The sequence below is a fragment of the Geotrypetes seraphini genome, chromosome 9 (assembly GCF_902459505.1).
Source record: "Geotrypetes seraphini chromosome 9, aGeoSer1.1, whole genome shotgun sequence".
Taxonomy (NCBI): domain Eukaryota; kingdom Metazoa; phylum Chordata; class Amphibia; order Gymnophiona; family Dermophiidae; genus Geotrypetes; species Geotrypetes seraphini.
In genome coordinates, this window is record NC_047092.1 from 181,548,453 (window position 1) to 181,574,479 (window position 26,027).

The 26,027-nt window shown below is 43.1% G+C and overlaps 1 protein-coding gene across 1 annotated transcript in view; it reads right to left on the reverse strand.

Moving 5' to 3' along the window:
* LOC117366936 (IgGFc-binding protein-like) overlaps window positions 1–26,027 on the reverse strand; it is a 164,457-nt gene that overhangs the window by 34,076 nt on the left and 104,354 nt on the right. The window contains exons 70-81 of the mRNA XM_033958996.1: window positions 24,456–24,633; window positions 22,671–22,779; window positions 21,730–21,821; window positions 18,693–18,869; window positions 15,242–15,444; window positions 14,305–14,449; window positions 12,856–13,097; window positions 10,483–10,647; window positions 8,697–8,824; window positions 8,055–8,323; window positions 5,773–5,981; window positions 1,627–1,771 (exon numbers count right to left, since the gene is read on the reverse strand). Of these exons, the coding sequence (XP_033814887.1) occupies window positions 1,627–1,771; window positions 5,773–5,981; window positions 8,055–8,323; window positions 8,697–8,824; window positions 10,483–10,647; window positions 12,856–13,097; window positions 14,305–14,449; window positions 15,242–15,444; window positions 18,693–18,869; window positions 21,730–21,821; window positions 22,671–22,779; window positions 24,456–24,633 (2,062 nt within the window). The remainder of the gene's footprint in view (window positions 1–1,626; window positions 1,772–5,772; window positions 5,982–8,054; window positions 8,324–8,696; window positions 8,825–10,482; window positions 10,648–12,855; window positions 13,098–14,304; window positions 14,450–15,241; window positions 15,445–18,692; window positions 18,870–21,729; window positions 21,822–22,670; window positions 22,780–24,455; window positions 24,634–26,027) is intronic.

The window sequence follows — 26,027 nt, forward strand, 5'->3', positions numbered from 1 at the left end:
AAGCGGCATTATGACTTTGTCCGATCTACTCGTGATTCCTTTCTTTATCATGCCCAACATTCTGTTTGCTTTCTTTGCCGCTGCCGCACATTGTGCCGACGGTAACAAACAGCTGAGGTTTTGTTTCTTAAATTAGAGCTGATTTACACATAGGGCTCCTTTTATCAAGGCGCGCTACGGGGGTTAGCGCGTCGGACGTTTCATCACGCGCTAACCCCCGCGGCAAGCCTAAAAACTAAAGTTAGCGACTAGCGCGGCAGGCGGTTGAACGCGCGGTATTCCGCGCGTTAACCGCCTACCGCACCTTGATAAAAGGAGCCCATAGTCTTACTTGGCCCACCAGAGCGTTCCACAGCACTGTGTGAGTTCTAGCACTTATTAAGTGTACACTTACCATGTATGTGCAAATACTCTATAATTTAAGCATTGAAGTGGTGTTTAAATTTAAAGATTGAGAGAGATATTATCCCAGTAAAATTTGGGACCTACATGAAGTGGTAACATATCCAGCTTAAGATAACTTTAACCTTTTATTCAGTCCAATTATCTGCTCCAAGTTTCCAAGTTTATTAGTTTTTAATATCCCGATCATAAAACAAATATCTGACCGGTTAACAATGAAAATTTTAATATAGATTAGAAAGAAATAGTGGGGGTGTGTATGAATAATTAGGGTAAACATATATGACACTTACAGACAGACTAGACAGTGAGGGTAAATTGGGAGGAGAAGAAAAGTTACATAATTGTTAGAGGAAAATGAGATAGAGGAATGGGATAAAACATGAAGGATGAGGGTGCATGGAAAAAGTGATGCATATTGAAGAAAGTTGGTTTCTTAGAGTATCTGATAAATTAAGATTTATCGAAGGCATCTTGAAATAGATAAGTTTTAAGATGGATCTTGAATTTGGGTAGATGAATTTCATCACGGATGTATTGAGGGAGAGAATTCCATAAAGTGGGAGCTATTATAGCATAATTAGTTTTTCTGGTATAATAGGAGTCTTTTAAGGATGGAATGAAAAGAAGTTTTTGGTCAGTGGATCTTAAAGAACGGGGCGAGCTTTGAGGTATCAGTAATTTGTCAAGAAATAAAGGTAAGTGAGAGAGTTTAATTTTAAAAGAGAGCAGAATAGTGCTCATGTTGCATGTCTGAATATGTTTTCTTAAATTTAATCTTGGGTCCACAATGGCACACCCAGACCTCCTCTACCTAATAGGGTCTCTACTGGATGGATGTGGAGATATACATCCAAAAAGTTTTCATTCAAGATATTTTTACATTAAATAATTGATCTGTCTAACTCTCAGCTAAAACTTGTAAATATGGGCCTCTTAATATTTTTGGAACAACTCCAATCTGGATGGTTTGCTCAGCTATATTCTGAAGGCTTTAAGCCTAGGGGTCTTGAAAAATCAGTTTTCCCTAGTACATCTCCCCCTTCACCTCACCCATTAGGAGGTTCCAAAGGTGCCAGGGTTAGAAGTAGCCCTGCATCCCTGAAAAATGTGTCTGTGGAAGAAGTGGAGCAAGGGTTAGGCTTGTTTCCAAATTTTAATGCAACAGGACTGGGCCAAAGTCATAATGAATGTGTAGAAGGTATGAAAACAAATGTTACCTACCTGTTGGTTTACAGGCATAATTGCCTTTGTTATTGAGAATGCAGATCTCACCAGGTTCGCAACCATAACTTCTGCACTTGATGTTGTTACCCTTCCTACATTGACATTTTTGGAAACAATGTGGAGTTATCCAGCTCTCACCCACCTGAAACATAACAAAATTGTCAGAATAGCCTGTCCCCAGATTAAGGGTGTAAATGCATTTCTGAAAAGCAAGCGAATGGAGACTGTACTTCAGAAAGATGTAGACAGGATGAAATCAATCCAGAGGGCAGCTACTAAAATGGTCTTTGTCACAAAGTGTGTGAGGACAAATTTACAGATCTCAATATGTATACTTCAGTAAAAAGATGGATGAGAGGAGATATGATAAGACACCAAAAAGGGAACCCAAGGGGGCCTCAACAACAAGACAATCAAGGCACAACAAAGGAGTAGTGAGGATGAGATGTCAATAATTCAGCCATGGGTGTAAAGTTCAAAGTTCACTTTATTGATAGTAGCACTGTGAGGACTCGAAGACTCGACACTGACAGTGCTTCAGCATCTACTGTATGCCTTTGTCAAGAGTCTCAATGGCTGGTAGTTCTATCGCATAGATGGAGCATTCAATGCAGCTCAAATTTAGAAAGAACAAGAAAATATCTGATTTCCAAAGCAAAGCTGAGGGTCATGAGTAGCTAAATTATTGACATCTCATCCTCACGAATCCTTTGTTGTGCCGAGATATGATAAGACAACAACCCAATGTGGAAGAAAATGTGGAAGAAATGTTAAATTATAAAGAACAGCGGTGGATCTATGTTTTAAACACAGTATCCCCTTACGGGCTTAACAATGAGTTAGAGTGGATGTCGCTAGTCTGACCCTGAATTTAGAATAACTATCAGTATGGAGGATTCAGTCTGATAAAACATAAATTAATAAATAACTGTACGGGGCAGTCTTTTACGCCAGAGTCCACGTCATTACGTGCCCTCGGGCTTGTCAGACAGCCCTAGATATTTAAATGAAAAAACGCTGCCGCTTCCGGTGTAAAGAATTGGCGGTTACAGTGGTAGTCGGTGGTGAAGAGGTAAGCAGTTTGCTAGTATTTCGGTAGGGCGATAGCTAGCTGACTGTAGGAAGAGCTTTCTTTTTACTGTGAATCTATTTATAATAAGTTATTAATAATGTGGCTATGCTGGTTATGCTTGCAGGGATGAAGCCTTGAAAAAGCTATTTAGGTGAAACATGTCGGCTTTGACATCCCTTATAAACGCTGACATCTCGAGCCAAGAGGACTTAGCCACAGCTTTAAGCTAAGTATAAAAATATAAATAAATATAAAAAGTTAAGTCTAAAAAACATTTAGCTCTATGAAAAAGATCATTAGACCCAGTGACGAGCAGACACGTAAAGCTCAGGACAATGAAAGGTTTGAGTCCTGAGTGGTGCCACTGAGGGTCGGTAAAAATCTAATATGGTTGCTTGTTTAGCAGGAAAGAAATTATTTCCTAGCTACTACATTGATATATGAAGTAAGCACCTATATTCATTTATAGTGCTTTGGTTTGAGATATGATAAGAGACATTTAAATAACTCCATGGCATAAATGAACAGGAGGTGAGTCACTTTTAATTGAAAGAAAGTGATGGAATGAGGGGGCATAGGATGAAGGTGAAAGGGAATAGACTCAGGATGGGGAATTCGTGGAACAACTTTCCAGTAGAGGTGGTAGAGATGGAAACGTCTGAATTCAAGAAAGCTTGGGACAAGTATGTTGGATCTGTAAGGGAGAAGAAGGTTATAGTGGATGGCGTGGATGAGCCGACAGGCTAGGCCATGTGGTCTTTATCTGCCTTAATTATTCTGTTTCTATGTATATCATTATCTTGAATATCACACATCTTGCCTAAGAACAAGGTCTCAGTGTTGTGGGTTTGTCTAAAGCCCAACTGCCTGAGATGCAAAACACTAGCTGGCTGATATTAAGTGTGAGTTTACCAGCCAGGAACGGATGCTGACCAGTGAACTCCCATCATGGTGGCTAACTGGTCATTTTCAGTGGTATTTAACTGGTTATCGCTGCTGAAAATGCCCTGTTAGTGCTGCAAAAAAAGCACAACCCCTTATGTCCCAATATTCGGAACTTAAGTGGCCAGGCTTAATGGGCAAATAAGGTCGCATAAAAAGCAGACCTATCGTTGTCCACTAAGCCATGGCCAGTTAAGTCTAAATATCACCTTAACTGGCCATGCGCTAGCCAGCGTTGAAACACTCAGATAGAAACATAGCAACATAAGAACGTAAGAATTGCTTGAGTACCTGAATATAAACCAATTAGGCTATAAGGGGTAGAGAGGGTTGAGACAGAGAGGGCCATTCTTGCTGCTGAGATTGGGATATCCGGGATTTGGATTTGGATTTCTGGGCAACACCGGGTGATCCGTTAGTAAATAAATATTATTGCACTCAAAAGTTATAATAACATTAAAACTAGCCATTAGCTATTTCCCGGATTCTATCACAATCACTGATTTAAGGATAATAGTCATTGATTATTTGGATCCATTTCTCATCGACAATCCCCTTTTACTGTGACGTGAGGGAGTGCGTCTTTGTTTGTAATTGAAATAAGTATCTCAAGGTTATGTTCACCTTTTTTTACAATCCAAATCACTGCACTTATTCTTCAGAAAGTAATGCTAGACATTCATTCATTAATAATCAAATAGCTAACTTGTTCCTCTTAGAACTCAGTAGTGTAAATGTCAGCTAGAGCCTCAGATGCACCACTCCACGTTCAAACTACTTTCATAATGTTACACCAGATCACTAAAATGAATGTTCTAATTAGATGAATTCTTTTGTCTTTTTTCTAATATTTTTAAACCGACACTGTCTTTGCTCCTCCCCCATTCCAGCAGGGGAGAGCCGACGGAGGAGGGCTGCAGTCCGGCTATCGGACCAACGGTTGGCTCGGGGGCCCGTTCAAGCTGGACTTGAGTTTTGACTGTTTTGATTTTATTTTCACTTCTTCTTTTTAGTTTATGATATATTTTTTAATCTCACTTACTTATTTTGTTTTATTTTATCATTCAAATTTCATTTAAATTTCCCCAGAATTCTATTGCTTCAACGGTTCTCCCTCTGCATCTATTCCTATCTCCCCTCTTTTTAACCTTTCAAATTCCTTTAGATCATTGTAATCTTATTAGTATGTTTATTTTCTTATTTTTCTCCTCTATCTCTATTTTCTTTCTTTATTACTCTTCTAATTGTCATTTTTCCTGGTACTTTAGTTAGATTGTGAGCCTTCGGGACAGTAAGGGAATTTCTAAGTACCTCTTACTTATAATCTTAATGCACCAATATATTCATTGTAACCCGTTCTGGGCTCTTTTGGGAGGACGGGCTAAAAAATTGAATAAATAAATATATTCCAAATATAATCAATCATAAATATTTAATTTAACTTATCTTTTTACGTTTGTGGTCTCATCATTCTAGGGACTTTCTGTAGCACCTTTTTTTTTTTTATAACATGAAAGTATCTCAGCAAAACAAACTTTGAATGGTTGCTTTGTTAAAGAAAATGTGACCTAGCATGTTCAGTAGAGCATAAATGCGTAATTAAAGTAACAGAACCAAAAGGAAAGAGGAGGTCCAACCTTGTCTGCAGTGAAAAAAACAACCAGGAACAAACAAACCAAAACTGCAGATATGTACAACGATGTAGGCAAAATTTATTGTATATCTAAAAACCTTTTTACCAAACAGGGGACTCAACAACGGTCTGTGTTTCGGACAACCTTCATCAGGAGTCCATGGTAGAAAAGGGAAAAAACATATGTCACAAAAAAATGCAGTGAAACATACAGTAGAAAAAAAACGGATAATATGTAACGCCGAGGGTCACTAGATATCGCGAGATTTTGTAATATCTAGTGACCCTCGGCATTACTGCATTTTTTTGTGACATATGTTTTTTCCCTTTTCTACCATGGACCCCTGATGAAGGTTGTCCGAAACACGGACCGTTTTGGGTCCCCTGTTTGGTAAAAAGGTTTTTAGATATACTTTGGTTGTCACAATAAATTTTGCCTACATCGTTGTACATATCTGCAGTTTTGGTTTGTTTGTTCAGAATTAAAGCAACATACAGGGTAGTAGTTGTCCTTGTCGTCCCTGCACCCGCAGTCGTCCAGAGGAACACATTGGTCATCACTCAGCACATGTCCATCATTGCATATACAGCCTTCCATGCAGGCCACTGGCTTGTCGCAGGTGCCAGATGCATAAATGTCATTACAGGTGGGAGGACAGGGAGAAGCGCAGTCGGTGTAATGGCTATTGGTAGGACACGGCAGAGCTGCGAGAAACAGAAAGAAAAGAATGCAATCTGACTGAAATTCACAGGGTTTGTACAAGGAGGGGCATAATCAAAACATCCAGACGTTCAAAAACCTGCCTAAATCGGCACTTGGACGTCCTAATTGCCAGGACGTCCAAGTGCCGATAATCAAAAGTCTTTCTGTATGTCTAGCGAGGTGTTCCAGCATGAGATGGGCGTGGTGGAGGTGTGTTATGGGTGGGGTTTGGGCGGTCTCAAGGGCGGGTTAGCCATTGACGTCTTGCAGCGATCGTCAAACATTTTGCGAGACATCCTGGATGGAACGTAGACGTTTGGAATTAGTCCTGTTTTAGAATGGTCTAAGTGCCATAAAGGTGCCAAAACTGACCAGATGGCCACTGCATGCAGCAAGGTAAGACACCACCACACTCCCCCAGTGCTCATGGACCCTCTCACACCCACAAAGATCAGAATACAAACGTACATACCTGTCTCCAGAACATCATCACCTGGTATAGAAAAGCCTAGTAGAGCTACGCACAGGTGTCTTAAGAAGTCTGGTGGGTGAGATAGTGAACCATAGAGAGGAGTAGCAAGTCCCATAAGCCACTCTAAACAATACATTCATGGTGGAAAATGTGAGCCCACCAACCCTACTTTACTGCCACATGGGTGCCACCTGCAGCCATAAGGGCTATTGGGGTTGTAGACAGGTGAATATAGTGGGTTTTGGGGAGCCACCATAACCTATAAGGGAGTTCCGGTGAGATGTTTATCTGTCACCCTTTATGTGAAGTTCACAGCAGCCCCCTCTAAGGTGTCCCACTGCTCTGTTGCCATTTCTGGGTGGCCTGTCCATTACAAGGCTGGCCCCTGCCACGTCCAAATGGCCTTGTAATGGGCGTTTGGGACTTGGACACATTTTTGTCAAAAATGAGGCATAAAAATAGATATCCTGGCAGTCTGGGTGTCCCAATGGCCTGGACGTCCAGATAGAGGATTTTCAAAAAAAAAAAAAAAATTATTTCTAGACATATGGTGGGTTTGCCTTTTGAAAATAGGCATTTTCTTACTGCCCACTTTGGACGTCTAGCGTCCAAATTGGATTTAGAAATATATTTTGAAAATGCCCCTCATGGTATTTTAGATTTTTTTTTTTTTTTTTAATCAAAATGAAAAAAGTTATCTTAGCTTATTACCTGACACTGCAGAAGGGGCATACAAACGATTCAAGGTTCATGAACAACAACTATGTTGAATTATTCTTGTGTGGTCAGGTGAAAGGTATCACAGCCTGCTAAGAATTAGAGAATGGCACGGGGAAAAATTCTGTCCCCTTCACCGCCCCGTCCCTGTCTTCAGCGTCTTCTCCTCTCCATCTCCCCACCCCAGCACCCTTCACGTGGTCCAGCAGCTCCCTCCCGCCGGCCAGCCATGCATTTCTCTCCCTCCCTCCCTCTTACCTTCTCTTCTGGCAAAACTGGCAAGTTGTATAAGGCTATGCGCTGAATTACAGCCGAAGCCTTGAAGTCGCGTCGGGTTGCCTGCTAGAAAAGTCTCCTCCGATGCAACCGGAAACAGGAAGTTGCGTCAGAGGAGATTTTTCCGGCAGGCAACGCGACGCAACTTCAAGGCTCCGGCTGTAATACAGCTCATAGCCTTATAGAAATCGTCAGTTTCAACAAGAAAAGGTAAGGGAAAAGGAGGGAGGGAGGGAGATGCATGGCCGGCGGGAGAGAGGGAGCTGCAGGATCGAACGCTCGTTCACCGCACGTGCTAACCATTCACCGCTCCACGGGGTGGTGAATGGCCTTGTCCCCGATCTCATGGTGACCTTTTTTTTGGGTCACCGTTTTGGCGGGTTACCCGCGGCTAGCCGTGGGTAACAACACCGTGTCATTCTCTACTAAGAATCTACTTTTTTCCTAAGCTCAGTATTGTTGCCAGAGCTTTGTACTAAATCACTTATCAATCTATTCTCACATTTTATTAAAACACTTAACAAAGAAAAATTATGTATTCTGTTTGGGCAAGCAGACTTTCACCTGGATTCTGTTTCTCTTTTCTGCTTTGCAGTTTGATCTAACTTACGGCAGAGTGTGCTGTTCCTCCATTTGATAGTGACCCCTTCACGCTTGCAGGCATCGACGTAGGACTGAGCTATAGCGCAGAGTGTGGAGAGCATGCCATCGTATTTGCACATGTCGTAGACGCAGTTCTGAATGAACAGTTGTGGTTTGATCAGATGTTGGCAAGGTTTGAAGGCATCTGAGAGTAGGACCTGACACTGGCCTTCGATCACTGGTTTCTGTTCTGTTGTGCATGGAGGACCGAGATCATCCCTTATATCTGGCAAGCAGCTGTAATAAAGATGCAGGTGTGTTTATATCAACACAAGGCATATATTTTACAGGAGTAATTAGTCTGTGAATCAGGTGAAGAGGGAGACAATCTGTAAATAGGAAAGTTAGAAAAACCTTTATCTTTAGCTGGAGAATCAGGCAGAGTTCATAGTCCCCAAATGTTCACAAAAACCTTCAATTCTTATAAAAAAAATCTCCAATAATTCCTAATCTATCCCCACAGACAATCTTACACAAATTTATCCCTGCTCCAAAGAAGGTGCAAAAGTGTGTGTGCTCTATGCATGTACTTTGTACACTTACACTGCCACCTCACCACAGCAGTGTGTGCTGTAAAGAACCAATGAAAAACGAACAAAGCTGTATTTACCCAGAGTCGCTCTCCTGATCATCTTTCCAGCTGTTGCCGAACTCGGAGACGTTGCGAGCCTGAAGGCCATTTGGCATGAGCAACTCATCGTCGCCTCGGCCATTATAGTTACCGCACATGCCGCATACCTACGGCAAACAAATGAAATGTAATGAATACATGTTCAAGTTCAATGTATTTAATATACCGCAAATATAAAACCAAAAGGGGAGAGTGTGGCGCAGTGGTTAAAGCTACAGCCTCAGCACCCTGAGGTGGTGGGTTCAAAACCCACGCTACTCCTTGTGGCCCTGGGCAAGTCACTTAATCCCCCCATTGCCCCAGGTATATTAGAGAGATTGTGAGCCCACCGGGACAGGGAAAAATGCTTCAGTACCTGAGTAAAATTCATGTAAACCATTCTGAGCTCCCCTGGGAGAACGGTAAAGAAAATGGAATAAATAAAGAGCCTCTGACCAGAGCTGCTATTGTGACATCATAATGCCTCATTCCACCAATAAGAGCCAACCTCATCAGTGATGTCACAATGCCTGGATTGTCCTACACTTGGATCACTTTTGCTACATTATGATTTCTAGAGTGGCGCAGTGGTTAAAGCTACAGCCTCAGCACCCTGAGGTTGTGGGTTCAAATCCATACTGCTCCTGGGCAAGTCACTTAATCCCCCCATTGCCCCAGGTACATTATTTAAATTGTGAGCCCTGCAGGACAGACAGGGAAAAATGCTTGAGTACCTGAATAAACTCATGTAAACCGTTCTGAGAGAACAGTATAGAAAATTGAATAAATAAATAAATAAATAAAAGGCAAAGTGGGTTACAATAAAAAATTTAAAAAACAGTTTTTTAAAAAGCAAATTAAATAAGGTAGGAACAGAAAAAAGACAAAACGTAAAGGAAAATAATTAAGAACATGGGGAAAGGGGGAATCAGGGATTACAATAAAAATAAAAAGGTTGGGGGAGAGGGATGAACAATATGGTAAGGGATGGAACAAAGAATTTAAATCTGCCCACATGGAAGAAGAGTAAGCCATCAGGAGGAAGCAAGTGAAGAGCTAAAGGCCAAAGAGAAGTCAAAGGCCTTTAATTGTGCCTCGAAGGTTACAAATGATTTCTCTGAACGAAGGCATGCGGCTCTGCGTGTTTTCTGTAACATTACCCACCGCAGGCATGAGTGAGAAGCAGGAAAGTTCAGATGCTATGGAAAACGTGGAACTGAAGCCCTAAAAGGTCTTAGGCCCGCTTTTGCTAAGGTGCGCCAACCGATTAACGCATGCTAATCGATCTCGTGCGTGATAAATGCCAATGCGTGCATGTTAGTCTATGGACGCGTTATAAAAAGCAGAGCGCACCTTAGAAAGACGGGGATAGGAATTCTATGAGCATCGGAGCATTTAGCACTCTAGGCCCTGGTAGAAACTTCTACCGCGTCTTAATAAAAGGAGTAGCCAGTCTCTTAATCCCTAAATTTAGGAAGTTAGAACCTTTGAAATTGCACCTCTTTGCATACAGGAATCCACCGTAGCGTATATAGGATTTTTAAACACAGATACGTAAATAATTTTATTACTCCAGAAGTAGTTATCACGTTTCAAAGCTAAACCACTACAGTGCTTTAATTTTACAAATGTCCAGCAATGCAGATACTTTTTGACACCCAGTAGAAATCTGAGAAAAGTTTCGCTGGTTCGGTAGAATCCTTAGCCCCAATCACTATTTAAAAATAGGTACATTAGACAAAGTAGCCCGTTTGAAACACTCCAGAGCTATGGCCTTCTTGCTCACCTTTGAGTAGTACGAGTCAGGGAGAACGATTTCTAAGTGATGGTCTCCGTCAAACTTCACTGTCATTCCAAAGTCCGTCTCCACCACCGTATAAATGCCCACAGTTCCAATCGAGATGCCTCTTGTACGGCCTTCCACCGGGGTGCGGACCCTCTCCTGATTAAACTGTGTGTACAAACAGTCTTTATGAGTCAACCTCTGCTTAAGGGTCTTTCCAGTCCAGTGGTAAACAAGAGACAGAACAGGGATGCAATAGGAAGTTCCCCTATGTAGCAAGAGGATGGAGTCAAAGGACAGAGAACTAAACTAAACTAAAGCTTAACTTTGTCTACCGAGTCATCATTCTGAGAAGGCTCGACTCGGTTTACAGCAATTAAATAAATAAATTTACACATGATAAATAGAAGATAATAGCAAAATTTCAAAAGAATTAATTTTCAAAATGTTTGGCAAATAGAGTCGTTTTTAAAGATTCACGGAAAAATTGAAACGAACTGGAACTCCTTAAAAAAAAAAGGGGGAGATCATTCCAGCGTTGAGAGAGTTTAAAAGACCAAAGATTGACTGAAGATCTCGACTCCTTTAATCCCTTTTTTAGAAGGAAGGGAGAGTTTAAACGGTTGGAAACCTCTTGCGAAGGAGAATCGGTAAACGATTCAGCGCGCGCTAATTGCTAACGCACCCATTATATTCTATGGATGCGTTAGCATTTAGCGCAGGCTAAATCGATTATGGCGCCTTAGTGAAAGAGGGGGACATTCTGTGCCAGGATTTGCTCATCCTCTCCTATCTTACAATCAAGCACCTTTCTGACTTCGCCTGAAACTTTCTATAAATTAGTCCCCTTAATTTCTTACTCCTGTTCCTCTATTTTGTCTGTCTATATGTTCCATCTTTGCTTACAGCCTGTACGGTCTATTAAAATGTATTGTGTTGATATTGTATGTAATGTACATAAGAAGGTGCCTCCACTAGGACAGACCAGAGGTCCATCCTGCCCAGCGGTCCGCTCACGCGGCGGCCCATCAAGCCTATCGCCTGAAACAGTGGTCCCAGACTAATTTTGTAACTTACCTCTACTCCTATCCTTATAACCTACCTCTACTCCTATCTGTACCCCTCAATCCCTTTCAATATAGCTCAAATTTCCTGTCAGCAGGACAAGAATCATTCATCCCAAAGTGTCATGTATAATATGTTCTCATATTACCCCCTTTTATCGAGCAACGCGACTTAAACGCCAGGTTGCCCATAGGACAAAAATGGGCAGCTCAGCATTTAGCTTACACTGCTCAGCAGTACAGCTTGAGAAAAGTGAGGGGGGGGGAAATTATGCTTTAACCCTTTCAGGACCATAAGGATCGTAGGCCAATTTTTGTGGTTTTGACGACATTTTTATGGTAAAAAGGGCTTGCAGATGCCAAAAAATTGATTTATTTTTGTGAAATATCATTATTTTTTTTTTAAAAAATCACACTTCTGGCTTATGGATAGTGTGGCAAGTGAATCTTCTCGTCAATCTAGCAACGACGCTAATGAATGAATGTCGGAACCAGTTTGTTTACATAAAGGCAGTATCATATGGAATCCGTACATATCAAATTTAGAACTGTAGACTATCCCAATCAAAATTTATAGGATTTTAAAGTTATGGGACAAATATGTCCCTTGGTCCTGAAAGGGTTAAAAAGTAAGACTACTGCAGGACTTTACTTGTACTAGTTTATTAAGGGCTCCTTTTACGTAGTTGCGCTAGCATTTTTAGCGCACGCAACGGATTAGCGCACGCTAGCCGAAAAACTACCGCCTGCTCAAGAGGAGGCGGTAGCGGCTAGCGTGCGTGGCATTTCAGCACGCACTATTCCGCGCATTAAGGCCCTAACGCCCTAAGTTTCAAGTTTATTTTTTTTAAAAAATTTTTATACCACTTAATCAAATTTCTAGGCGGTTGAACTAGAAGGTTGGTCTCCAGTGGCTGCACAATTTGCAGAACGATACAGTACAACTTTTTAATCTTTATTTTCATTCTCCAAAAAGAATCATATACCTTACGCAAAGTATTTCATTTAAAATTGAAATGAAAAGACCCATTCTATGATTGTAATTTGAATATTGTTACACTGTAATTGTCTATTGCTTATGTCTGACTTATTCTTGCTGTACTCTGCCTTAAGTGAATCCCTTCAAAAAGGCGTTACATAAATCGTAATAAATAATAATAAAATTATGTAGCACTGAAAATCCAAGGATCAGCTGGCCAGTATAATTTTAAATATCACTGTTAGTGAATTCTCTGATTAATTGTTTACTGCGTGCGTGCAAATATCAGTTTTATCATTATTATTGGCTGAGCCTTAAAACAGCTCCACATACCAGTGTCTTCCTGCTTTTCTGCAGTGTGATTCGGGTGTTATATACATCTACATAGACTTCCCTGAGATACGTCGCTCCACGTTGACCACGGTCTTCATTTTTGCCACTGATGGTAACAGGAATAACGTTGGTGGCGTTGCACACGTGGACCAGGGTGTAGGTGCATGTGCCCACGAATGTGTGCATGACTTTGTCAAAGGTGAAGTAATGTGGGTCACCTGCCACGTGACATGATGCTTTACCTGAACATCACAAAGAAAAGGAGGTATTTACAAACCACAAATTAAAGGTCAATACAAAATTAAAGGAACATTTTATGGGGGCTCATAGCAATGAGCAGAAGAGGAACTCCATGCTCTCGAATTACCCTCTCCTATTCAAGTTCACCGTCAAAGCTGAATTCCTATATTACACCCCAAAATAAGGCCATGAAAAGTAGCTCCTTGCTCACCAAGGGTGGCCGCCGTGAACAATGTCTTACTACCTAAGGGCCTTGTACTAAAATTTCTGCCCCCAAGAGGAAGGAAGTAATTCACAAGATCAAACCGACTATACAATTAACATTCGATACAATTAGCATGCCAATTCAGAGATCATTTTCTTGACTGCTCCTAATAGACCACACCCCCTTTTTACTAAACCGCGACAGCGGTTATTAGCGCAGGGAGTTGTGCTGAATGCTCCACACTGCTCCCAGCATTCAGTGCGGCTCCCTGCGCTAATAACCGCTATCACGGTTTAGTAAAAAGGGGGTGGGGGAGGGGGGAGAATGAATTGTCTCGCATTATGCCTACAAGTCTCTGCAGTGCAGTAGGGCCATAGTGAGGTATGTACGGCCTTACCGGGTGTAAAGTAGACAGGGATGCCAAAATTGTGCCCTATCCATAACCTCCTCTGCTTGGCTACTATCTCCCAAGTATATCCATCCCATTCCTGCCATGCCCCCTCCCCCACTCCAAAAAACATCAATTCACCTCCCAAAGACCCCTCACCTCCCTGTAAACCCCTGAGGCCTATCTGAAGGTTGACTGGTAGGCTGGGATAGGGCAGGCAGCAGTGATTCTGCGGCCTTGAGTCAAACATTATGGCAATAAATTAATTGATGTTTCTCAGAGCGGACATCCGGATTTACCCATGTCCTCCTTTTCGAGGACATGTCCGGGGGTCCGGACGGCTTTTCAAAACCCGGCACTTGGTCCGAAATCACGTCAGGCAGAAGGGTATCTGCGCATTCACAGATGCCCACCTGCCCAATGAGAGCAGGCAATGGGGTGGGGGGAAGGGGAACCTGGGGGCGGAGCTAGGCCATAACGGGCAAAGGATGGTTGGAACTGGGTGGGCCTGGGGGGAGGGGGGTCTAGGGCATCAGATTTTACTAAAGTAATATCTGGTAACCGTAAGTGACCTATTACCTTCATACATTTTTAAAGAGCATTAATAAAAACCTACCAGTTCCATGACATCCGAGGACTCCATCCTGCACCTCACATTTCTCCTGGACCCCACATGCCCATGGTATGCATGAAATCGAGTTGTTTCCATTGCATGTGCAGCGCTCAGCACAGTTATTCTGAGTGAACCAGCTTTCTCCAGCCTAATCGAGCACAAGAAAAAAGTTTTGACTTTTAAATCCTCAGAATGCAGCTTAATTTTCAGCGTGACGGTTACTGAGTAGTTCCTACAAGTCCAAGAATAAACTGCAGTAGGAACAGGCTCTTGCACGGTTCATCTTGATCAGCCCGAGACAGGGAATAGCATCTCCTCTAAAAAGGATCAGTAAGAACAATTGCTGAACAGCAAAATCAACCAAAACCCAAGTCAAAGATAGGAAATAGGAAGAAACCTTTTTCCCCTCACATTTGAATCCCTTAAATAGAACAGTGCCACCCAGTGGTCTTACAGCAAAAGTCCTAGGTTTTTAAGTTATGACTGTGGATCTACTATTTATCATTTCTATAGTGCCGAAAGGTGTACGCAGCCCTTTATAATTAAGATGTAATAGCTTTAGCAGCTGATGGCTATGCAAAATACAGTCAAACATTAAAAATGAACTCTGGCGCCCAAATTCTGTTCATAGCATCTTAAGTTATGGGTCTCCACAGCAACCAGTGCTGCCAAGTCTTGAAATATCGAAGTGTGTATTTAAGGTATGAAAAAGGGGTTTCTTCATAGCAAAGGCTGGACTGATTTCAATATAGCTAAAATTTCCTGTCAGCAGGACAAGAATCATTCATCCCAAAGTGTCATGTATAATATGTATAATAGCCGTTCCTGGCTAGTGAAATAGCGCTGAATATCGGATGGCATTAGCCTTTCATTGTAATTCAGTTTCCTGTACTGCTAAACAAAACCCCGTATGACCTAGTGGTTATTCTGGACTCTTTACCTGGTAATAATTGTTGTTCATGTCCGTGCAGCCACATTCACTCTCCGGGACGCATTTGTCTCCGCTGAGAACGTAATCCTCATCACAGAAACAGCCTTCCACCGGGGAAGAGTCGCAGCTGCTGAAAGTGACAGGCCCAGAGCAGGTGGTGGGGCAGCTGCTGCCGCAGCTCTTAAAATGGCTGCCCCCGGCGCAGGATATCGCTAAAAACAATCCGGAAAAAAGAGAGAGGCCAGTTTTAATACTTCAAAAGCCTGCTGTTGCCCCTCGATGCAAAAATAAAATACAATGACAACAATGCATTTTAAAACGTGGTTTCCAGTTTGGTGCCAAAAAGACATGTGTAAAATACAGATGTTTCCCGATGTATCACGTGAGGCGTAGGCGTGAATTTCTTCTACTTAAGCCAGGAGTGTTAGCTTTAGGGTATTGGGTTCAATTCCCAGACAAGCCCCCAAAATGTCAGTTTCGTTCGTGGCCCCCCCAATGTATGGTGGTAGGGGTTAAGTGAAATGCGCATTGACCAACGCCAGGTCCCAGGTTCAGTTCCCTCACAGATGACTCACCAGAAAGTAGAATAAATGAGCACAGCCAGAGGTGATTGCAAAAGAATATATTATAGAAATAGTCTTACAGAAAAGCAATATTCTGAAGCATTACAATTAAGTAGAGAGCATTACACTTAAGCAGAGAGCAAAGCAGTTTCTCTGCCCTACAGAGTCCAGAAAGAAGCTTGCAGTTCTAGGGAGAGCCAGAGAAAGAAAGAAAGAAAGAACCTGAGAGCCCAGAGATAGATAGATAGATTGATAGCTCGATAGAAAAAGAGAGATAGATATGTGTTGCAGAGAGGAGGCTTTTATACCTTGGAATCCCATTCTGAATAGAGAAAATATTGTATCTCCCAGTATCTTTCTGTTTAAAATTTGCAAACTGTTTGAGACAATGGTTAATTTAATGGATAAAGGAGGGTGTGATAATTGCAAGCATGGTGATGGGATTAGCCTCTGGCTTCTTTGTCCCATTCAAGCAGGCCGTTGTCCTAAGCACCCTCTTAATCAGACATTAACACCTTTTAGCTAGTTGTGATTCAATCGGGGCAACTTAAAACATATCAGGGATACTTAACACAGTCTCCCTGCCTTACAGAATCTATCTGCATTCCCATGCCAGAGTCAGATTGATATAATTTCCCATAGGCCTCCACTGACATAAGTAAAGCCAAGTAAAAATGCTGAATGGTAGCGATAGCTAGGCTGACAGCGACATCCTTGCAAGTCTATTGTGCATCACCAATTGAATAAATATGTTTTCTTTGAACCCTTTCTTTTTTTTTTTTAATTCTTTATTCATTTTCAAAAATTACATTAAGTGTTAAATATTTTCATTCACAGTAACGATAAATACATCACTTATAAACAATCATTGGTACATTACATAAATTCTTATGAACCCTTTCAATTAACTACTTTCTTGTCTATATCCCGGTTGGATAAAGGAAAATCTTAAGCTCATTAGAACATTTTGCTCTCAGTTTAAAGCAGCGATTCTTTAAGGGCTCCTTATACGAAGGCGCGCACTAAAATGCCGCACATGCTAGCCGCTACTGCCTCTTTTAAGCAGGCGGTAATTTTTCGGCTAGCGGGCGCTAATCCTGTGCGTGCGCTAAAAACGCTAGCGTGCCTTTGTAAAAGGAACCCTACGTTTATTTCTTATTTTCTCGCTAATTGTGTAAGTTTTGGATCCAGTTTTGAGGACTTGAGTAAAGTTAAGCCACTGTAATTTTTATTTCCTATTATGATTTTTTAATTAACAACCAATTTTTATTGGATAGTGGTAGATTGTACTTGGCTTAATTTCTTTCTGTACAAGTTTATGCTTGATAATATGTTGAAATCTATAAATAAATAATAATTAAAAAAAGACATGTGTTTCCGTTTTCACCTGACATTGGCTTCTCTATTGGATTCAAAAGTGCATTGTACAGTGAAGCAGTGACACGTTCCATAAAAACAATCTTAGAAATTTCTAGAATTGTGGTTCCTTCCTCCCAGACGGTATTATTTCTTCAATGGGACAGGGGTTAGGGAATTGTTTCGCAAATCCTTTATTGTAGGTCAAAAATGTATTTTACCACATTGGTTGGAAGAAAGTCCACCCTGATTTTGGCATTGGAGGGCAGCGTTTCATGCTCTTATGATTATGGAAACTAGGGCGACCCCTCCCCCTCAATCGTATAAAAAACAGAGTAAATTTTGGATGACCTGGGAACCTTATATACAGCAATTATCAGCCAGAGCACACAGTTTTGGAGTGAACTAATTAAAAGTGAAGCACTATTTATTAGTAATATTTGGGAATGGGGGTGGGTGGAGGGGGGAAGTGGGGGATGGGAGTGTTGGGAGGTACTTTATCATGTCTGTATTGTGGTGATAATTGATTGTTGATTTCTTTGAATTTATATATCTACAATGTATTAACTGAGTTGAGATGATATTCTTTGTAAGATTTTTGGTATGTATATTTTATTTTTAAAACTCAATAAAAATTATTGAACATTAATTTCTGAAGTTTCTTAGCCCTCAACTATTCGATTCTTATCATGATTACGTATTTGTAGTCATTCTTTTGTAAACCGCAGAGAACTCATTGGCATTTGGGGCCTAGAAACGGATTTTTAGGTTAGGTGATGTTTTACCTTTTACAATAAATATGGACTTCCTCTGATAAGTGCTTGGCATCAGTGGCGTACCAAGGGGGGGGGGGGCGGTCCGCCCCGGGTGCACGCCCCAAGGGGGTGCACAGCCGGCCACCCTCCCTATTCTGCTGCTGCTGCCTTCCTTAACCAGCAGCAGCGGCAGTAAACAGGGGTGTCCGCGGGTGCTCACTGGCATTGCTCAGCTTCTGGCCGGCTCGATCCACAGCTGCATCGGAAGCGTTCTTTCTGTTCCATTTTCTCTATAATGGAGGGTTCCAACCCCCCAATCCCCCCCCCAACAGCAGCGCGAACACTAAACAGTAAAGTAGGGGGGTTCCCCACTCACACCCCGGTTCGGAGCTCTTTAAAACTAAGTTTTCCCGCGGCGCGCTTCTTTCTTGCGCCAAATTGTCAGCACCCGATTGTCGGCACGTGACTGACTATGAACCATTCAAGACTAAGTTAGACAAGTTCCTACTGAACAAGGATGTACGCTGGTAGGGCTAGTCTCAGTTAGGGCACTGGTCTTTGACCAAAAGGGCCGCCGCGTGAGCGGAGTGCTGGGCATGATGGACCACTGGTCTGACCCAGCAGTGGCAACTCTTATGTCCTTAGGGAGAAAATAGTTGAAATATTTACAACTATTTTGACAATTAATGAGCTATTAATGCAAACATGCCCACTACGCTTCGCTTCCCGTGGTCTTGCGCAAGTGCTTCTGTATCAGTTTTTCCATCTGTAGGAAATGAAACTTACGGCACAAGGCGCTGGTCCTCCATTCTATACAGATTCCCGCTTTCGTACACTGTTCAGCGTAGGACTGCAAAGCATAGCACAGGGAAGTTGATTCTCCTCCGGTAGAACACACGTCAATAACACAGCTATCAAAGTAATTTTTCGGAGGTACTTTAGAGTGACAGTCCTTGAAGACACCTGTGCAACAGAAGAAATCATCCGTGAGATATATTATTAGTGCAGTGCTATTGCGCAATGTTTAGGCATTCCTAAGAGGTACATTTTGGCAGAGCAGGTGCCAAGTTGCAATATGTGCTTGCAATTTATAATAGTGTTTCTTAAGCCAACCCCAGAGCACCTGCTCGCCAATCTGCTTTTCGGAATAGCCACAAAGAATACGCAAGGCCGGAAGAGTGTTGACTTGGAAACATTCCTTTCTGAAAGGGAGAACATTTTGGGTCAGAACAAAGAAAGGGTTGAAATGGGGAGTTTCTCAAGGCTCCTCCCTGTTACTGTTGCTGTTGAATATTCTTCTGCAGCCACTGAGGAGAGTGGTTAGATCTACAGCCTCAGCACCCTGAGGTTCTGGGTTCAAATCCATGCTGCTCCTTGTGACCATTAGGTCCATTAGATAGACTGTGAGCCCACCAGGACAGATAGGGAGAATGCTTGAGTACCTGATTTGTAACCTGTTCTGAGCTCCTTTGGGAGGAGGGGGGCCAAAAAATCAAATAAATAATCCATTTGGCCTTTATCTGCCGTCATGTTTCTATGTTTCTATGGTCCAGAGGAAGGCTACTAAAATGGTGTGTGGTCTTCATAATAAGGTGTATGGGGACAGACTTAAAGATCTCAATATGTATACTTTGGAGGAAAGGGGAGAGATGATAGAGACGTTTAAATACCTATGTAATGTAAGTGCTCATAAGTCGAGTCTCTTTCATTTGAAAGGAAACTCTGCAATGAGAGATAATAGGATGAAGTTAAGAGGTGATAGGCTCCGGAGTAATCTAAGGAAATACTTTTTTACAGAAAGGGTGGTAGATGCTTGGAACAGTCTCCCGGAAGAGCTGGTGGAGACAGAGACTGTGTCTGAATTCAAGAAAACCTGGGATAGGCACGTGTGATTTCTTAGAGAGAGGAACAGATAGTGGTTACTGTGGATGGGCAGACTGGATGGGCCATTTGGCCTTTATCTGCCATCAGGTTTCTATATTTCTATAATCAGAAAGTTTTATGACATCACAATACAAGTGTTAAGAGCCTTAGCCAATAGGGAGAGGAGGAGAGAGTGGATGCTGCAGATGGGCCCTTTGGCCTTTATCTGCCGTCATGTTTCTATCAATGGAATTTTTGACTATCTATAATGCTGCTCCAAATTACACTATCAGTCAGTTAAATAAATGCAGCAAGTTTGCACTGTAGTTGCATAAAGTCAGTTGAAATTAAATGTCACAACAGAGATGGCTTGCTTTGGAGAGATGGATTGGACACCATAACTGCAGAGGCTACAAATTGATAGGGCAGACATCTCTCCACAGCCTCCACCCCACCCAGAAAAAAGACTCCGTTAAGAATCTGGGATTAGGAGGGTATAGTCCAGCCACAGATTGAGAAAGTCACACAGATTGTTTATTAAAATGAGCTAAAACTTTATTTGGGTGATTCTGCACGGTGATCATTCATGCAGCCTTTGGTTGGCAGTGTCTTGGATTAGTAACAGCCTCTGTATTGCTCAAGCTGGAAAGAGGCTGCAGGTTATTGAAATATGACAGCCTGAATTTTGTCATGCATTTCTAAATGAGGAAAGTGCTTGACCAGCATCACATAAACTTCATTAAAGAACACATTCAATTGACGATAATAGTCTTCGCGGTGATAAAAACATCAATACCTTCATTTCTTCTAGAGTGACTAGGCTAGTATGTTCCCAATAGGTGTCTGCATTTGGCCGAGTGCTGGCTTTTGAATGTGAGTGTTAAAAGGATGAGGAAATATGATTCTTGAGGTAGGACCAACTCTGTAATGGTATCTAAATTATGGAATTCATTTCCAGTGTAAATATCTTTATCTGTATTGGAAGCTTCTACTAATGACTGGGGAGTCAATTCAGAGAGGTTTTCAAAGACATCTGTAATGGATTTTAAATTCCAGATTCAGATGGATTCCACTGTGATTATGCTCAGCCTCCTAGCTGCTTGGCTAGGGTATCATATTTGCATTATTACACCATTATATATGCATATATCATATGTATACTATGTTTCCACAGGATTACAGTTAACTATTCTATGTATGCTATATTTACACCTTCCTAAATAGGTTAACTGTTACAAACTTGAAAAAAAGTTTACTGCCATTTTGCAAGAAGCTAAAAACGTTTGCTCCCGAGCTAGAACTTGAGACAGGTTGTGGTAGGGTTTGGCCTTGCTGCTTGAAAAAGTGGATGTTCTTATTGGGGAAGTTGGGTTTTAAACACCATATAGTTTTTAATTCCATTGTAATTTTTATTGTTTGATTATCGTGAGTTTTACTTTGGATTGTGAACTGTTTTGAATTCTTTATAAATAAATAAATAAATGTATCTTATGAATAGTACTGTAGCAATCCTGAAAACCACACACACTCACAAACACACTCACACTCACACTCACACACACACACTCACACACACACGCACACTCACACACACTCACACACACACACACACACACGCTCACACTCACACACACACTCACACACACACACACTCACACGCACACTCACACACTCTCACACACACACACACACGCTCACACTCACACACACACTCACACACACACACACACACACACGCATATACACACGTGTTCTGCAGAGCAGGAGTAAGTTGTATGAAGCACTACAAGGGATAGTTTTATTTTCTAAAGCTATGTAGGTGTTTATCATGTCTATAAAACAGGCATCTTGTTGGAACTTTGACATAAACACCCAGTTATAAAATCACCCCGTATAAAACTGGGCAATTTATAAAATGATTTCATTAGTCTTTTGAGACACAGAGGTGCGTCTATGTTACCTGATGGGTCAGTGATCATTCCACAAGACGTATTTTTTTCTGCTTCAGCTTTAATCACCGGATCACAGATTTCGCCACTCCCATTGGTACAGCTGGATAAAACATAGGAAATAGAGAATTCTTTAGCAGAAATTCTTCACATTCCTAGATTTAAAAAGTCTACTAACAGTTCTACCATTTCAACTCAACTTGCGATTGAGATCCTGAATTTCTTTTATTCTTAACAAAAAGGTCAAAGTGATATTTGGGGAGTTTTGATCCTCCTTTCTCTTTCCAGCTCAGGTGGCGCTGGTGCTGGGATTGGGGCATTGTTTTCCTTCATCTGCCAGAGGAATTTTGTGTGTGGACTCTCCTTCCCACCCCGATCCAAGCCTGGTCACTGCAGGGAACCGTGTACCAGCCTTTTTCTGCAACCCTTGTGTCATGAGATCTTACTCCAACCATCACACATTACTCTTACTGAGGACCACAATTCCCAGAATCCCGCTCTCTAGGCAGTGGAAGCTTCACCTACATCAGCCTATGTCAGAGGAAGGCAATTCCGGTCCTCGAGAGCCGGAGCCCAGGTCAGGTTTTCAGGATCTCCACAATAAATATGCATGAGATAGATTTGCATCTCAAGGAGGCAGTGCATGCAAATCCATCTCACACATATTCATGGTGGAGATCCTGAAAACCTGACCTGGCTCCGGCTCTCGAGGACCGGAATTGCCTACCCCTGGCCTAGGTATATATCGGAGCACCTAAATTATAGAATTGCCCTTATCTGACTCCAGTACTTTACAGGGGTGTCATCCTGAGGAATTACTGAACATCCTCAGGACAAATGGGAAAACCACCCATCCCATCAGCACGTGCGGCACTAAACTCTGGGGACAGAAGCCAACGAACCCTGCGGCGAAATATTCATGCCAACCTAAGTTCTAATCAGTAGAACTTACATGGTGCCATTTTCAGGTACAATCCAGCTGTCTCCGAGCTCGGTAGAACTTGCTGCTGCATTTCCATCAGGTTTCACAATGTCATCGGATGGATCGCCATTATAATTGCCTGCAGGATTGCAAATGCGTAATTTAATGCACAATAAATAGCAGAGCTCAGTTTTGATTGAAGGATCCCAGTTCGTATTGGGGAGGGGCAGAACGGGGGAGAGTGTATTTTGTTCTCAAAACATAACCGTAGTCATTGTTAACGTTATATGATGAGGAAACTGGAATAAAACGCTATGAAAGTGGTGACTTTAATAAACAAGTTCATCGACCCCTTTATCCTCCTTTTCCACCCAAACAAAGGGCTGGTTTCATGGATGATTCAAAGGGCTCCTTTTACAAAGCCGCGCTAGCGGTTTTAACGCACGCACCGGATTAGCGCGCGCTATAGCGTGCACTAGCTGGAAATCTACCGCCTGCTCCAAAGGAGGCAGTAGTGGCTAGCGCACGCAATTCCACGCGTTAAGGCCCAAGCGCGGCTTTGTAAAAGGATCCCATAGGGGGTTTTTTTTGCCAATGAATGGGCTTCATTACACTTATCATCTGTCAAAGAAAATATTGATGAATATAGGGGCTGATATTCGGCCTGCGGCAGACAGCAATTTTATTGATCCATCGCCAGCACGAAAACCAGAAATTCAATGGCAGGCCCTGTGCAGGCTTCAGATCTGATTTCCCAGGTTTCTAAAAGCCAGCCAGCACCTGTCCTTTTAATGAGGCACGGGCTAACGAAGAATGTTGGTTGCTGACCGGACTCTGCCCCTCAGAACACTCCCAACAAAGCTGGCTTCCACTTCGGCGTTAACTAGTCACTTTCATCACCATTAACCAGCTAAGTGCTTTCAGTGGCGCAGTAAGGGGGGGCGGGGCTTGGTGAGGGCACCGGCACCTCCCCTCTCTACCACCATTCCTTCCCACTCCTCCCACGCCATACGCGTGCCTTCACTTCCCTGCCCCGTGCCTCTAGCCCTCCGACCTGCAGCTCACACTGACCTCAGCTCTCCCTCTGACATAGGGTTACCAGATTTTACGTACGTAAAATCCAGACCCATAGACCCGTCCCCCAGGCCCGCCCCGTTCCACTCATTCCCGCCCCATTACGCCCATGCCATGCCCTAGCTCCACCCCCTTCAGCCTGCTCATTGGTCGGAAAAGCCGTCCGGACGCCCAGACATGCCCTCTAAAAACAGGACATGTCTGGGTAAATCCAGACGTCTGGTAACCCTACTCTGACATCACTTCCTGGTCACGGGACCAGGAACTGACATCAGAGGGAGAGCGAAGGCTGGCACGGGCAGCAAGTTGGAGATGCTGGGGAAGTTAATGAGGTTCGGGGAAAGAGAAGGGGCACCACCAACCCGGGCATCTCCCACTCTCGTTATGCCACCGAGTATCATTGAAAATGACCAGGTAGCCACATATAAGTGAGTTAACTGTTCGGCAGCTGTTCCTGGCTGGGTAACTTGCTTTGATACATACTGTATGGATGGACTATCCTTGATTTTAATTTTAAAAAAAGGTTTCATATTGTGGTGTCTAATCCATGCAAAATCATTTGAAAACAGGAAACTGGCAAGGTGTGGCTAGAATGAAATACCATGTTGGAACACGAAGAAGGTATCCACCAAAGTTTCATCTCATATTGAGAACATGATTGTTTTTATGATCTGGTGGGGGGAGGGGAAGGGAATGGTGGACCAGGGTTCCTAGTAAACGGAAATATAATATTTGACTTACCACATAAACCACAAAGCTGACCCTTGTACGGTGATGGCAGTGTGACATCCACATAATGATTCCCATCATATTGGACCCGAAGTTCAAAGTCGGTTCTCAGAAGGACATAGCTGCCACCAATTTGAATGGTAATCTTGTCGCCAATTGACACCGGTAGATTTGCCTTTCTTCCATTTACCTACGGATCATATTAACGTTTGTTGTTTTAATCTTTATTAATTTTCAAATATTAACAGTGCATTGCAAAAATTTTAAACATAAATGAATCAGGAAAAGCACTTTAAATATACAAACATTCTGAAAAACAATCATTTTCTCCCCCCCTCCCCCTTCCTCCCATCAATAATAATAAAATGTTAAGCGCGCATGCGCACTCGAAAGTCGTGTTCCCTGTTCCGTCGCGACGGCACGAGTGCACATGCGCGCTTAACGTCACAGTCTCCTTTTTTTTTCAAGCCGCTGCTAGCGACGCGTCGGAACTGGACCCCCCGTTGACCCTCCCACCGCTACAAGGCTGACAAACCTGGCATGAGCAGCAACATCGCAGGCACACTAAACGCTGCTTCGGGTCTTCTACTGGCCTAATTTCCTCTGCCGCGGCAGACCCGAAGCAGCGTTTAGTGTGCCTGCGACGCTGCTGCTCCTGCCAGGTTTGTCAGCCCTGTAGCGGTGGGAGGGTCAATGGGGGTTTCATTTGTGCCAGGTCGGCTGCGGCGGCAGGGGGGGGGAGGGGGGAGTCAGGCAGGTGGAAGGGGAATGGGAGGGAGGCAGGCAGGCTGGCATCGGAGGAGGGGTGGGGGGGTTTCAATGGAAGGCAGACAGGATGGCATGGGGGGGTTCCATGAAAACATGCTGCTCAGGGGGATGGGAGGCAAGCAAGCAGGCAGCAGGCATGGGGGGGGGGGTTTCAGTGGAAGGAGAATGGGAAGCAGGCAGGCTGGCATCGGAAGGGGGGTGGGGGGTTCAATGGAAGGCAGACAGCCAGGATGGCATCGTGGGGGGGGGGTCCATGGAAACATGCTGCTCAGGGGAATGGGAGGCAGACTGGCATGGGGGGGGGTTCGGTGGAAGGGGGATGGGAGGCAGGCAGGCTGGCATTGGAGGGGGGTGGGGGGTTCAATGGAAGGCAGGCACGCAGGATGGCATCGGGGGGGGGTTTCTATGGAAATATGCTGCTCAGGGGGATGGGAGGCAGGCAGGCTGGCATGGGGGGGGTTTCAATGGAAGGGTTATGGGAGGCAATGGAGGGGGTGGGGGGTTTTCAATGCAAGGCAGGCTGGCATCGGAGGGGGGGAGGAAGGAGGCACTGGGGGCACTAAGGACATAGAAAGGGGCACTATGGACATAGGAAGGAGGCACAGGGAGATTCACAGACAGAAAAAATGACAGACAGGCAGCATGCAAGGAGAGAGAGACAAAGAAAAAAAATACCCAGACAGACAGACATCTACTCTAGCACCCGTTAATGTAACGGGCTTAAAGACTAGTTCATCCATAAAAGTATAACCACCTATAGAATTTCAATAAACTAAATACAAGAAATAATGATGCCTTCCCACCTCCCTCCCTCCC